This window comes from Montipora foliosa, chromosome 13, assembly GCF_036669935.1.
Source record: "Montipora foliosa isolate CH-2021 chromosome 13, ASM3666993v2, whole genome shotgun sequence".
Classification (NCBI taxonomy): domain Eukaryota; kingdom Metazoa; phylum Cnidaria; class Anthozoa; order Scleractinia; family Acroporidae; genus Montipora; species Montipora foliosa.
The window spans coordinates 42,417,200-42,430,910 of NC_090881.1; the positions used below are offsets into that span (position 1 = coordinate 42,417,200).

The 13,711-nt window shown below is 39.9% G+C and overlaps 1 protein-coding gene and 1 pseudogene across 2 annotated transcripts in view; one reads left to right on the forward strand and one right to left on the reverse strand.

Moving 5' to 3' along the window:
• The window catches only part of LOC137982332 (uncharacterized), a 115,562-nt gene that overhangs the window by 62,066 nt on the left and 39,785 nt on the right, over positions 1-13,711 (forward strand). For both annotated transcript variants that reach the window (XM_068829414.1, XM_068829415.1), the window contains exons 5-6: positions 12,146-12,394; positions 13,335-13,589. In XM_068829414.1, coding sequence (XP_068685515.1) covers positions 12,146-12,394; positions 13,335-13,589 — 504 coding nt within the window. The remainder of the gene's footprint in view (positions 1-12,145; positions 12,395-13,334; positions 13,590-13,711) is intronic.
• Positions 618-1,403, reverse strand: LOC137983503 (uncharacterized; annotated as a pseudogene).

Sequence of the window (13,711 nt, forward strand, 5' to 3'; positions counted from 1 at the left end):
TTTTGATACAAGAGTGCTGGAAAAAGAACAAGAGAAAATGGAAAAATACCAAGAATTAAAAAGAGAGATTGGGAAAATCTGGAGCTGCCGAAAAGTAATTGGCATACCAATTGTCATTGGTGCACTAGGGACGTTCAGCAAAAATTTGAAAACATCGTTGAAGAATACTGGAGTAGATTGTACGGTATTACTACAAAAAGCCTCCTTGTTGGGAACGGCAAGAATCTTGAGAAGAACACTAGACACCTAAGGCCATAGGTCGTGGCTTGATGCCTAGTTTACAAACCACGTTAACAACATATCGTGTGAATGAACGAAATAATAATAATAATAATAATAATAATAATAATAATAATAATAATAATAATAATAATAATAATCATAATCATAATAATAATAATAATCATAATAATAATAATAATCATAATAGTAATAATAATAATAATAATAATAATAATAATTAAGACTTTATTCATACAGGGTAGCACGTAATAGCCACAGCCCTGATTTGATCAACTAATTACAAGTTAAAAATAGAACATCACTTAAAATTAAGAATATATGAATAAAAACATGTGATTCAAATAATCGAAAAATGATCATCTAAAACTCGATTACTAAATATGAAAATGATGTAAAAATTGCTGGTCCCTAAAAATCTTGCTCCACATGTTATGCCTAAAACAGGCTACAGAATCCACCTTCCTAGTAGATAAGAATACATTATTCCAGAGTCTTGAAGCGGATACTGCAAATGTGCGTCCACCTTCGGTTGCTCTTTTATATTTAGGGCAAATAGCGTTAAAATTAGCGTACCGTGTATTCCGTGAATGACGTTTTTGATTAATTACTAGGTGATCATCCAGGTAGCTTGGTAGAGACCCATGTATACGTTTGTCCAAAATGGAGCATTTGTCTATGTTACATTTTCATAAAAAAAGGAATCCAGTGTAGCTTACTAAATAGTGCTACCGATGATGCTTGGCGGTCTGCGTACAAGATAACTCGCGCTGCGCGCTTTTGTAACTTTAAAACTCTATTTAATAACTCCTTGTCACACGATGACCAGATAACACTCACATAACTCAATACCGGGCGAATTATAGCATTATAGTATAGTAGGGGTTGAGATAACGGCAAAAATACTCTAACCTCACGTAATACAGCTGTCCGCGAAGAAAGTCTCTTACAAATCATTTCGACATGCAATAAAAAGAAAGCAGGTTGTCAATTTCTAAACCCAAGAGGGGTAGCACTGTTTACAACTTTGAGGGTTTTTACTCCATCTGTTGTAACATTGGCAGATTGCGAAGTTTGGGTGCAAGTCTTTTCCCGGTAATCATCAAAACCTTCGTCTTTTCTTCGTTTAAAGGTAGCTTATTTACATATGCCCAAAGCTGCATGAATTTTACTTACAGATGTGTTCAGGGAAAGTTCCAGTTGTGATATGTTCCTAAAATCCGAAGAAGTTGTAATTGTTGTATCATCAGCGTAAAGATCAATTTGAGAGCTGACGTGTAAAGGCAGATCATTAATGAATAGAATAAAGAACAAAGGGCCCAAAATTGTTATTGAAGCGATATCTTTCATAAACAATGTTCGTTTTCCCGAGGCAATAGGATTCGCATAATTCGAGGATTTTCGCTAAATTCTTCTTCTCGTCTTCGCTCTGGAACGGAATAGTGAGAGCTTTCGGACCAATACATGCAGCCATTCGATACTCGTCGGTCTGCTCATTGAGACGCGTGACTACTTCGTAAGTACTCCAAACCTGCTTCCACTGCTTCCAATTATTAGCAAGGTTTCCAGATATTTCAATTTTTGGAGGAACAGGGACGTTACTGGTAAATATCGGTGCTTGGACAGCTTGAACGGGATGTCCTCCCTCGTTCGGTAGATCGGCGGGCATACTTCAATCGCTTGCTAAACTCGCTGTTGACCAGGGTTGACGTTCAAATGACGTTGTTAACCAAACGAAAGCGAGAATTCGAACCGCTTCCTGACACCATGTAACGTTGTGGCTTTGTACAGAAACAAACGGGTCTTGTAAACACAAACAAACGATACTTTTAATCCATAAGTCGATTCACTCAAGACTCCTGTATAAGATTGCGAGCACATGTAAAATCCGGCATCCTATTGGATAACAACTATCACGTGACGTTACACTTATCAAAGACTGACATTCATTGTGCAAAATCTATTGTACAACTGCCATGTACATTACCAGTATATGACTTGGGCTGTATTGAATCTGAAAAGTTGTGTGGAACGCTATGACTTTTGCAGGTAATTCTGTTAACATTAACTATGTTTGTCTCTCGATAAGCTTGATAAAGCAGTGTAGAGTTCATTGCCTACGTTCATAATAACTACAGGGAAGTAATTAATTTCCTGTCATAATTATATATAATAGCGCAGTGATAGAGCTGCACATTCGCTACCAGCATTTGATCCATACACTCATTGATTTACTCGGATCAATGGGATGTGAACCAGGGTTTATCTAGGTTATGTCCCTGCAAAGGTTGAACTTACCAGCAATATTCCATGCGGTGGACCTGATTCTTCACAAGAAACTATTTCAAAAAGAAACTGTTTCAAAACTGTAGAGTGGGTCACTTGGCCTGTCAGATTTATTTCGCTTCGTCTATTGAAACTCTCGAGAAATAAAGATAGAAATGTCAATGCAAACTCTCTGCATGGTGAGAAGCCGGTAAAGGAACATTAACTATTAAAGAGAATAACAGTTACTTGTTTATGTGCACGATACATCGAAGCATAAAGTCTACAAATACCTATTCTACCTTAAAATACTTAACCAGGCATAACATTTCAAATATCGTTTTCCGTGAATGTTCTATTTCACCCGTTACCTATAAACGATGGCAATTACTAGCTTTAAAATCACTGGTTCCTGGTTAACCCAATTTATTACTAAGACTTGTTTAAATTACTAATCAACACGAAAAGGGATAACTTGGGAATTTTTAACAATCTATCGCTTTAAGCTAACCCAAAATCGTTCAGATATTCAAGACGTCCTATGCATGATCCATTTCCTTCGCTTTTGTGTTTGTCAGCATTATGATTTACAATATTTTAGGTTCACGTGTTCACTCACAGGCTTGCTTTTGTATCTCGTAGATGTTTAGATTTCCAATTACAAACTCTGTTTTGATTGGCCACTCTATAACCTGTCACATTTTTCTCATGAGCGAAGTGCTCCAAATGTTGCAAACGGCAAAAACACATGCATTTCCCGTAGGGAATCACGTGACACAACAGAAGCTGACAGAAACAACCGAGAATCGGTCTGCGCTAACTAAAACACCAAGAGCGCTTACCATGATTTGAATGGAATTTTCGGTAATTCAGGGGAGAATTCAAATGGAACGGTTCATCCCGCTGGAATGCTTTGGGAAAAAAGGTAATACCTTTCGAGGTATTCACTTTTTCTCGCTTTGACCGGAATGCCCGGAAATTTCTGTACTATTTGTCCACAATTACAAGTGCCAGAGAAAATAGACCATGTCATTTGTTTTTCAACTGGAACAACCCGTTTTTTGGCAAATGATACAGCACATTCCCATTTTCTGTTTCTAAGTACAGAACGTGCAGTACCATTTGTCCAAACATTCTCACCTAAAATTTCATTCAAATTTCATTTTTAGGTTCATTCTGTTATATTCCGGTATATTTGGGTCACATTCCGCCTTATTCCGGTGTCATTCCGGTTCGTTCCGGTATATTCCGGTACCATTCTTGTTCATTTCGTTTCATGCCAGTGTCATTCCGCCTCATTCCGGTATATTCCGTTACGTTCCTGTGTTTACTAACCCCCACCTGAGGTAGCCTCTTAAACTTCAGATACTTGTGTTTACGATCAAGTGATCTTCTACTAATAGGATGAAATGTTGATGACCTCGGTACATATTGTTAACCAAATATGTTCCAGCAAGTTTCCTCCTTTTTCTGCAATCTCTGTAATTCTGCTCGGTTCTCGGTCACGTCTATGTGGATGCACACACAAACCACGACTGAAGTAAACACACTTTTGCATATCGAGACCTGTATTTCTCCTTTGGAATCAAATCTTTATTATCATTGAGAATCAAATAACTGTACCGCCTTTCAAACTACATCACAATTATTTTCTAAAGAGATGATCACAGTCTCCACTGATGACATCAAATCTTGTAACACTAGAACAGACCAACATACACAAGATGGCAATGAACTCGATCGCTAATATGGCTAGTTGAACAAAGGATATAAGCTACTAGACCATTACAAAGAAAAAACTGTTTAACAATAAAAATCAAAAAACGCAAACACCAAAAAACTTATCTTGAAATGGTACAAGCGTGAGGCCATTTGTTCCGTGTGCCAATGTTTTTACTTTTTCCTCAGAAGATTCCACTATGGTGTCTATGTTGTTTGTGGAGTTATTTCCTTTGTCGCTGTCATCTTCACAGTAGTTGTCAATAAAGTACCCGCTTCTTATTAAAGAAAAAGATGAATAGTCCAATTGAAAAAAGCCATTACAAAGCATGTGGCGTCTACCATAGGCAATCCGGTGGTGCTCCCTACACACCGTATTTGTCGGTCACCCATGCAGATGCTAACCCCGCCCGACAGGCCTTAACTTCAGTGAAAAGCACATTGTACACCAGGAACAAGCCAGTGTGTTGTCATACATGACCCCGTGACCGAACGGTTAACTGGGCTGCTTTCGTTGGTTCATTATAGCTGAGGATTCGGGTTCGAGAAAGGCAAATTACCGTACGGAGCAGTACTTATTTCCCCGAATTTCCGTATGTGGGGTTTAATTCAATATCCCCGGGCTATGCACATTTGTGACTACCAAGAGCTCTGATTTGAACTAAGACTTCTTACAACACATTGACACTTTTTAACACCAAATTTGACATCATACCAACTCAAAACTGTCTTTGTTGCCGTCATACATTGCGTTCATGACCACCTATGGCGCGTAAGAAGTCAACACCCAATTCCGTCCAAAATGTTCACCAATTATGCCAATTTCAACGTACCGCGAAAAAAAAATTTAAAAAAATAAAATAAAAATAAAAATTCCTCTCTATAGAAACCTTTGTACACGAACTAAACAAACTCATCTTCAAAGGTGACAATATATCTATCATATATGCATGTTCTCGCTCTAAAAACAAATATAGAACTCTGAAATACTGATGTAAAGCAACTAGACAAGCAGTTGCAAAAAAGGTTGGGACACTGAGTCGAAAATTCACCTCTTCTTCATAAAATCCCTCTTCCAATACAAAATAAAAGTCCTAACGCTCCTCTCCCCCCCCCTCCCCTCCCCCTTTTCAATGTTAATAACCTTTAGTTTGAATGCCAAGTGGAGATGGAAACAAATTTGCGCTGACTTGAATGACACGCATTGTACGGTTTAATATTAACAGTGGGTGTTTCAATTCTTTTTGCATTTGCTTGCTAGCTTGGCTACCACCGTGCAAATTTCAAAAGAGTTTTCGTTTCAAAATGAGGGTAGTAGGTCTAATTAACATAAAGAGAAAGGAATGTAAAAGTGGTCGCCGTTAATGAAAGTGGTTTATAACTTTGAGCCATTAACATGGGCAGCCATGCGATTATTGAAAGCTAACCGTTTTAAAATGGGTGCTGAAGCGTTATCCAACTTTAAGACAAAGGACGAAACTAAGTTAATAGACAACTGACATGCTTTATTCCTTCTCTCCCCAGTTCCTTTTGCGCACACCCTACACAGTCCAAAGTTCACGCTAACACAACATCTTCCCTTTTTAAGGTCACAGGTCACAAACAACTTTTTTTTTAAGATCACAAACAAATTAAGGTTCTCATCTCAGACAGCAAATAATAAGAAACGACGACTAGATCTTGTCTGAGATTTAAAACAAACCTATAACAATATCTAAATCATGCAAGTCCTAAACTCTCCTTCAACGTAAGCGAAGGCTTGGTCAGTCTCTTTTGCCTTGAGGATATACAGGGTGAGGGAAGGGACTTCACAGGAGTAGGTGGCTTGTGTACAGACACAGGTTCCTTGCTACTGGGCATCTCCGGCTTGTCTCCAGGAACTGGTGTGATGTGAGATCGATTCCGTCTCACTGTGCCTCTACCTGTCTCAACCGTGTAGGATCTTGGTGTTTCTGCTGCACTGGCAACTGTTCCCGTAACTGTTCCTGCGGTGTTCCAGTCATTAATGTACACCTGGGTGCCGGGTTGCAGTTAGTGTCTGTAGTGGAACAGTTCTGAGACGCTGGTTGAAGTTGGTCCTCAACTTGTCCTTGCTCTCTGCTTCTTTTTGACGCAACTTGTCGATGTCAGGCCAACTTGGGACCAAGTTTGTATGAAAAGCTGGAACAGAGGTTCTGATTTTCCGTCCCATGAGTAGTTTTGCTGGCAAGTGGGGTAGATCTCTATGCTAACAGTCCCTTGGTTGGGTCTTTCTCTTTCTTCAGAAGAGACTTGGTAGTCTTCACTGCTCGTTCAACCTCGCCGTTTGCCCGTGGGAAACGGGGACTACTTGTTGTATGTTTAAATCCCCAGTCCTTCGCGAATTGGGTAAATTCTGCCGATGCATACTGTGGACCGTTATCGCTCCTGACTTCCTCTGGAATGACGTGTCGTGCAAAGATCGCCTTGAGCGCTCTGATAACTTCGGAGGATTTGGTTGTCTTATTCATTGCCGCTACCTCTACATAGCGAGAGAAATAATCAACCACTATCAAGTAAGTGATATGATCGAGTTCGAAGAGATCAGTTGCAGTCATTTGCCACGGACCTCAGGAAAGGGTGTTGGCATGAGTGGTTCTGGCCTGATTACTCGGTGCCTTGCACAGAATTTACAGTTCTCCACCATATCTTGTATCTGACGACTTAAACCTGGCCACCAAACAGAACTTTTAGCTCGCTCTCTGCATTTAGTTATCCCTTGGTGTCCTTCGTGTAGCTTGTCGAGGACTTCTAACCTCAGGGATGATGGGATAACAATTCTTGATGAATTTAGCAGTAATCCTTGAACTACACTTAGCTCTCCTCTGTCTGACCAATACGGTTTCAGTGCGTCACGAAGATGAAACTTGTCCGGCCAGCCCTCAAGGCGATAATGTTTAATCTCCTTACAAATGGGGTCTTCATCTTGAGCCTCCTTGATTTGTAGTTACTTAATGTCTGACACAGGGAGTGAGTCAAGTATACTGTCGAGATATATGTTCATCTTTTGTTCCTTTATTGTGGTCTCACACTTAGAACTGGTTGTCTGGATTCTAGAGAGTGCGTCTTCCACGTGCATTTCCTTTCCAGGCACATGGATGACTTCTTTCAAGTGGAAACGCATGAGGTGCATCTGAAGACGCTGTATCCGAGGAGGGACGTCATTCAGTGCACGCTTTGTAAGGAGCCGCACCAGTTGCTTGTGGTCCGTTTCTGCAATGATGGATTTACCCACGATGTAGTTACTGCATCGCTCACATTCCCAGGTCAAGGCAAGGGCCTCTCTTTCGATTTGCGCATATCTACACTCCACTGGGGTAAGTGCTCTGGATATGAATACCACTGGTCTCCAGCTCTCATCATCTTGCTTTTGAAGGAGGACCCCACCCAATCCAAACGATGATGCATCAGCAGAAATCTTCGTTTCTCTGTTGGGATCATATAATGCTAGGACTGGTGCTTTTGTTAAGATAAACTTGATTTCTTGGAAGGCTTTCTCTTGTGGCGGTGCCCAGATCCACTGGCTCTCTTTCTGCATCAGGTCACGAAGAGGTTTTATCTTGCCAGCTAAGTGCTCTGCGAACTTGCCCATATGGTTCACCATACCAAGGAATATACGCACGTCATGAACTTTGCTTGGTGCTGGAAGGTTAACAGTAGCTGTTATTTTGTCTGGATCTGCTTCAATTCCGTTAGCACTGACCACGTTTTCGAGAAACTTGATCTTTGGGCACTGAAAATGCACTTGTCGATATTGAGTGTCACGCCTGTTGCTGACAGGCGGTCTAAAACTGCTTTCAATCTTCTGTCATGTACCTCCTGGGTAGGGCCATGACAGAGGACATCGTCAATGTTGCATTCAACTCCTTCCAATCCTTCAAGGATTCTACCCATGCACTTTTGGAATTTCTCGGAACCTGAGCTGATCCCGTAGGGAAGAACGTTGAAGCAATACCGACCCCAAGGTGTAATGAAGGTGGTTAGTGGTCTTGAACTTTCTGACAACTTTATTTGCCAAAATCCAGAATTTGCATCCAGTTTCGTGAAGTACTTCGCTCCTGCAAGCTTTCCTAGGGTGACGTCAACTGAGGGTAACGGGTGATTCTCGCGCTGTACATACTCATTTAGCATTGTGAGGTCAACACACACTCTTACTTGAACATTAGGCTTGGGGGTCACTACCATTGGCGCACACAACTCTGTTGGTTGCTCAACGTGCGAGATGACTCCACTTTCAAGCATCCTTTGAATTTCCTTCTTGGTCTCAGCATAAAGTGGCATTGGCACTGACAAGGCGAAGGGCTTTGATCCATCTTTGAGCTTGATGGTGTACTCTTCTTTAATTTTTCCCAGACCAGTAAACAGCCTTGGATATTCGTGCATTACCTTTGCCTTGTAATCGTCACTGGTTAACTCATACACCCTGCTTATGAGTTTCAGGTTGGCTGCTGTATTCCTGCCCAAGAGTGGTCGGACCAGATCCTCTACAACGTAAATATTTTCTTCAATGGACTTACGTTCATTGGTAAGACGAGCTCTGAACACTCTCTTACAGTTCATTCGGTATTTGCATGGGCCTAATAGAACCCTGGTGGTAGGTTGTAACCGTGCTTGGCTCAATTCGAGAAAATTGTGGCGTGGAATCACTGTTACGTCAGCACCACTATTTAGCTTGAATAGCAATGGTTTCCCATCCATCGATATCGTGGCAGTCCACGGTGTCTTGCGTTTGCTTTGCACTTCATCTAACTCTACTATTTCACCGAGGAAAAATGATTCTTCAGTCTCAACTTCAAAAACAGTTCCAGATTTTGGATTTGCTAAACACTAACACTTAGAAAGACGGGCTGGACATACTGTCTTTGGGTGTGAGTTTCCCAAGCATCTTGAACATTTTAAAAGCTTGTTGTTTGAACTTGAGTTTTGGCTTGAGTTGGGTTTTGCCGGAGAGTTTTGGTAGGAAATTTCTCCTTTTTCTTGATTTTTCCTTTAACGATACTGTCAACTTCCACTGATTTCGATTTAAATCCACCATCAAGTATGCTTTGTTGGTGTTTTACCGATTCACGTTGACTTGCCAGGTTTGTAGCTTTTTCTAAAGTTAACTTTGGACCGAGTTGTAACCTTTCCGAGAGGTCGCGATTTCGTAGTCCCACGACAATGCGGTCTCGAATCAATTCGTCTTTCAACGCATCAAAATTGTAGTACCTCGCAAGGCCATACAAATCTGTGATGAAGCTGTCACTGAACAGATTCCCCCTCTCGCTGGATTCGGGAATTGAATTTTGCGCGCTGGAAGATTACGTTTCTTTTCACAACGAAGTGATTCTCAAATTTGCCTTTTACCTAATTGTAATCATTTTCTTCTTCAGTTGTCAGCTCAAATGAAAGGGAAATGTCATCAGCTTGATCGCCCATTGCATAAATTAAAGTGTTTACCTGGTTTTCGCCGCTTCGCTTTTCGAGGCCGGTGGCTTTGCGAGAGCGTTCAAATCGTTGAATCCATTTCGGCCAGTCCTCCGGTTTGAATGAAAATTTCTCTCGTGGACTTGAAAGTTTGCGACCGGCTGGATTTCTGGTGCGGCTTCCAGTGCTTGAGCTACGAGCGGTGGATTTTGTTTTGAGGATATCGCACCGGGAGAAACCTCGTGCTCGGCGGTTGGCATGTGTTTGTCCTGTTTGTCCTTTTTGTTTCTGCTTTCCGAACAAACTCAACGGTTAACTCACAGTTTGATGGAAGTGTAGCGAAGCTTCGAAGCCAATGTGAAGCTACCACTTCTGACACCATGAAGCGTTATCCAACTTTAAGACACAGGACGAAACTAAGTTAATCAACAACTGACAACTGACAACTGACTGTTTCATTCCTTCTCTCCCCAGTTTCTATTGCGCACGCCCTGCACAGTCCAAAGTTCACGCTAACACAACAGGTGCCTAGACTCAAAGTCCATATGACACAAGATTTTATATTTGCTTGTTCGAAAGAGCTTTTAAAATGATGAAGAACGGCGTTTATTCTGTTGTGATACGCTCCCTTGGTTGCCCAGTTATTCAAGATTTTGATTTATGCAAATTAGATGACTTGTGACGTCATATAGTGAACACAAGATCATGTAAAATCACAAAAAATGGAATATCTCTGAAACTTTTTGCAGTTCTTATACTCATTACAAAGTTCCATGATATGTATGGCCCAGTGTGACGTTTCGATAGCAACCCAATGGGCGCCAGGCCCCCTCCATCCAAAGGGTAAAATCAGAGCTTCCCTCCTTAATAGGGCTTATTTGCTCTTGATGTTCATTCAGTGCGTGTGACCGAATATGGACATTACACAGTATAAGCACAAGGAAGTTTGTTAGCAACAAAGAAGGCATTTTCAATATCGGAAAGGTCTGGTAACGAGGATGTTGCTATGGTGACATCATAATCACTATTAAAATGTGTAGTTTTGGTAGCACATCAACCCTGCAAAATTTCAACCCTGCAGACTTAGTATTTGCAAAAATATTCCATGTTTTGTGATATTACATAATTTTGTGTCAAATATGTGACGTCACAAGTCATCTAATTTGCATAAATCAAAATCTTGAATAGCTCAGCTACCAAGAGTGCTATCACAATAAAGTCAACGCTGTTCTTCACCATTTTGAAAGCTCTTTCGAAGAAGCTAGTTTTTAAAGAAAATTGACATGTGCTCTTTAAAATAATACTGACTAGCAGCACTATTACTGTTCTCAGATACCTCACACCTCAGCCTGCCATGCCTTTCTGTCTCGCAGATTGTGCATTCCCTATTAATTTTAATACCAGTATTCGTGTACCAGTATTCTCCTGATAAGGGCTTTAATTAAATCATTGACTTCTGGGAGTGAGACTTAGTATTTACTCTGTCTATTAAATGCCAATAGATTTTGCTCTTTCTCTGCCAGATGATTTTACTCCTCAGTGGGGAGCAGTTTACAAGTGACTGATCACAATGACACTGATGCCCCCCTTTAAACAGGCTTTGTCTCTATACCACCACAAGCAAAAGCACTATAGTGTTTAAAAGTTCAATTTATACTGTATAGTGCTTTTAATATAGCAACTTAATGTAAATTGTGCTAATAATTTTGGTGTTGGTTAGCTTTTATGAATGTTTAGGATACTTTCTGTATAGGTTAAATAATGACCTGTGCCCTGTGACCTGTGACCTGCGTTTTGTACCTGCCGCTCTCATGTCGGACAAAGAACATGAATGTCTCTTTTTATTTATTCCATGAACGGTAATCGGAAAAGCTCATACGGACTTCACAACGCACACACCACTTCCCTTCTTCAAATTTTTACTGTTATAGTCTCAGACAATTTGATGAGTCTCCTCTTAAATCAAGCATGAAAGAACAGCATTGAACTCAACAATATTACACCTGATAGTTACCTTGACTTCATTTCTGGCTCCCACTCGATCTATTACTAAATGTAACTAAAATTACTTTAATTGACTGGAGCACATACAAGTGTTTGATTCATGAAAACGCTTGAAGTCGGAAAGGAAATATGCGATTCTAATCACACTAGGCCCTCCTTTGCACTTTTACCACGTTCCTTGTGACTTTCAGTGGGCTTCAGGGATCATTGACATTAATAATTAAAAATAATTCTTTTGCAACCAAACTTTCACATTTTACACAAACAGTACAATTGTATCATCCCAAGTAAAGACCGGTGTCTTCTTAATCATAATTTATCATTGATGATTTATGTATGTAATACAATATAATAATGCACTTATGCTCTGCAGCATCAATTTGCTCATTTCCAATCATTTAGTTTGTACTAAAATGTTTTATACATTACCTGAGTGTATTTTGTTTCCAATAACAGTGTTAATGAACAGCAGTCTGTTTCTTCCTATTTATAGAGGGATCTGTCATATGGCCACTTGAAAACATCACAGTAATGGAGGAAACAAACACGATTCTAAACTGTTCCACAACTCCAGGGATCCCAATGCCATCTGTATCTTGGTTAGAAGTGAAAACTGGCAACCGTTCATTTGAAAACCCTCTTGTTCTTAGCTCTGTCAGCCGAGACAAGGCTGGAGAATACAAATGTAAAGCAAGTAATGTCTGCAAAAATGACACCAAGAGCTTGATTTTGACAGTGAATTGTAAGTATGAAATTTTGGAAATTTAGCAAAATTGAATAGCCCCTGTAAAATTAATTGTTTCTTAGAAATGAATTTTTTAGAGAAATTAGCAAAATCATGATGCAATATTGAATATGTCCTGTTTTCCTGTATGTGGCCCCGTGCGTTTTTCTTCAGACAATTATAGCTGTCTTGGGAGGCAGTAGGAGGCAACAAGTAGCTGCAACAAGAGACTGGTCAATTCTTGTGTGTGCATGCGTGCTCACCGTCACAGGCTACAAAAACAATTTGCCACTACAAGATGTTTTATTGGTGCACACAAACAGTGGTTTCGGTCGTGGGGGATAAAGTGAACTAATGTTTTGTAATCCATGTTATTGGCACGCCAGCGCAATTGGGTTTCCAAGGAATGATCATGGCAAGAGGCATTACTGTACATTTAGGTGCAATTAATAGACAAGATAATGTAGAGCAAAATTCCTAATTTTGAAAATGGCAAATATGAAGAGCCCATTAATTTTCCAAGTTCACATCTGCCTCCTCTTTAAAGCAAGTGTAAGTGTAAAGTTTTTGTGATGGTAATAAGTTTACTTTATATATGATCATAAGAAAAACCTCGCACTTAGACTCGCTTTAAAGAGGAGGCAGACATGAACTTGGCAATGGCCTATTAATAAATTACAGACTGTATGTGCATGTTCATCTACATGCAATGTACAGTAAATGCTTAGTCCATGGATACTACAGCAACATTCTGGGAAATACATGTAGATATGCACAGATCATAATTTCATTGAATTCCCTCAAAGTCCCATGAACATGAGGGCACAGGCCTTTGACCAATTATAACGTTACAATTATTATGATATATTTATAAAATAAAGAATAATAATAATTAGTATTATTACTTGTAAGTACTTTTTTTGTTGAGCTATTGTAAAATGTTTTAATTTCATTTTAGTCAAAGCAGAGATTGTTGATTTTGTGGCAAATGCAACAACTGTCTGTCAGAATGATGTTGTCAGCTTCAACTGCTCAGCTCTTGGTAACCCTGCAGTACATACTTACATGCTGTATGTGAATGGCATCACCAATGATAGCAACAGTTTGGGAGTTTGGACCCGAACGATGGCAACGGAAGGAGTGCTTAATTTCACATGTGTGGCAAATAATACGTTGGGAACTGACAGGAGGACAGTATCTGTTACTGTTAATGGTAAATGCAAAGCTTGCATAATAAATTATACAGATTTACTTTAGTAGTGATAATGAAAAATTAATAACAAGAACTCTTACAATGGTGATAATGGTAATAATATCATTGGAAGCATAAAGTGT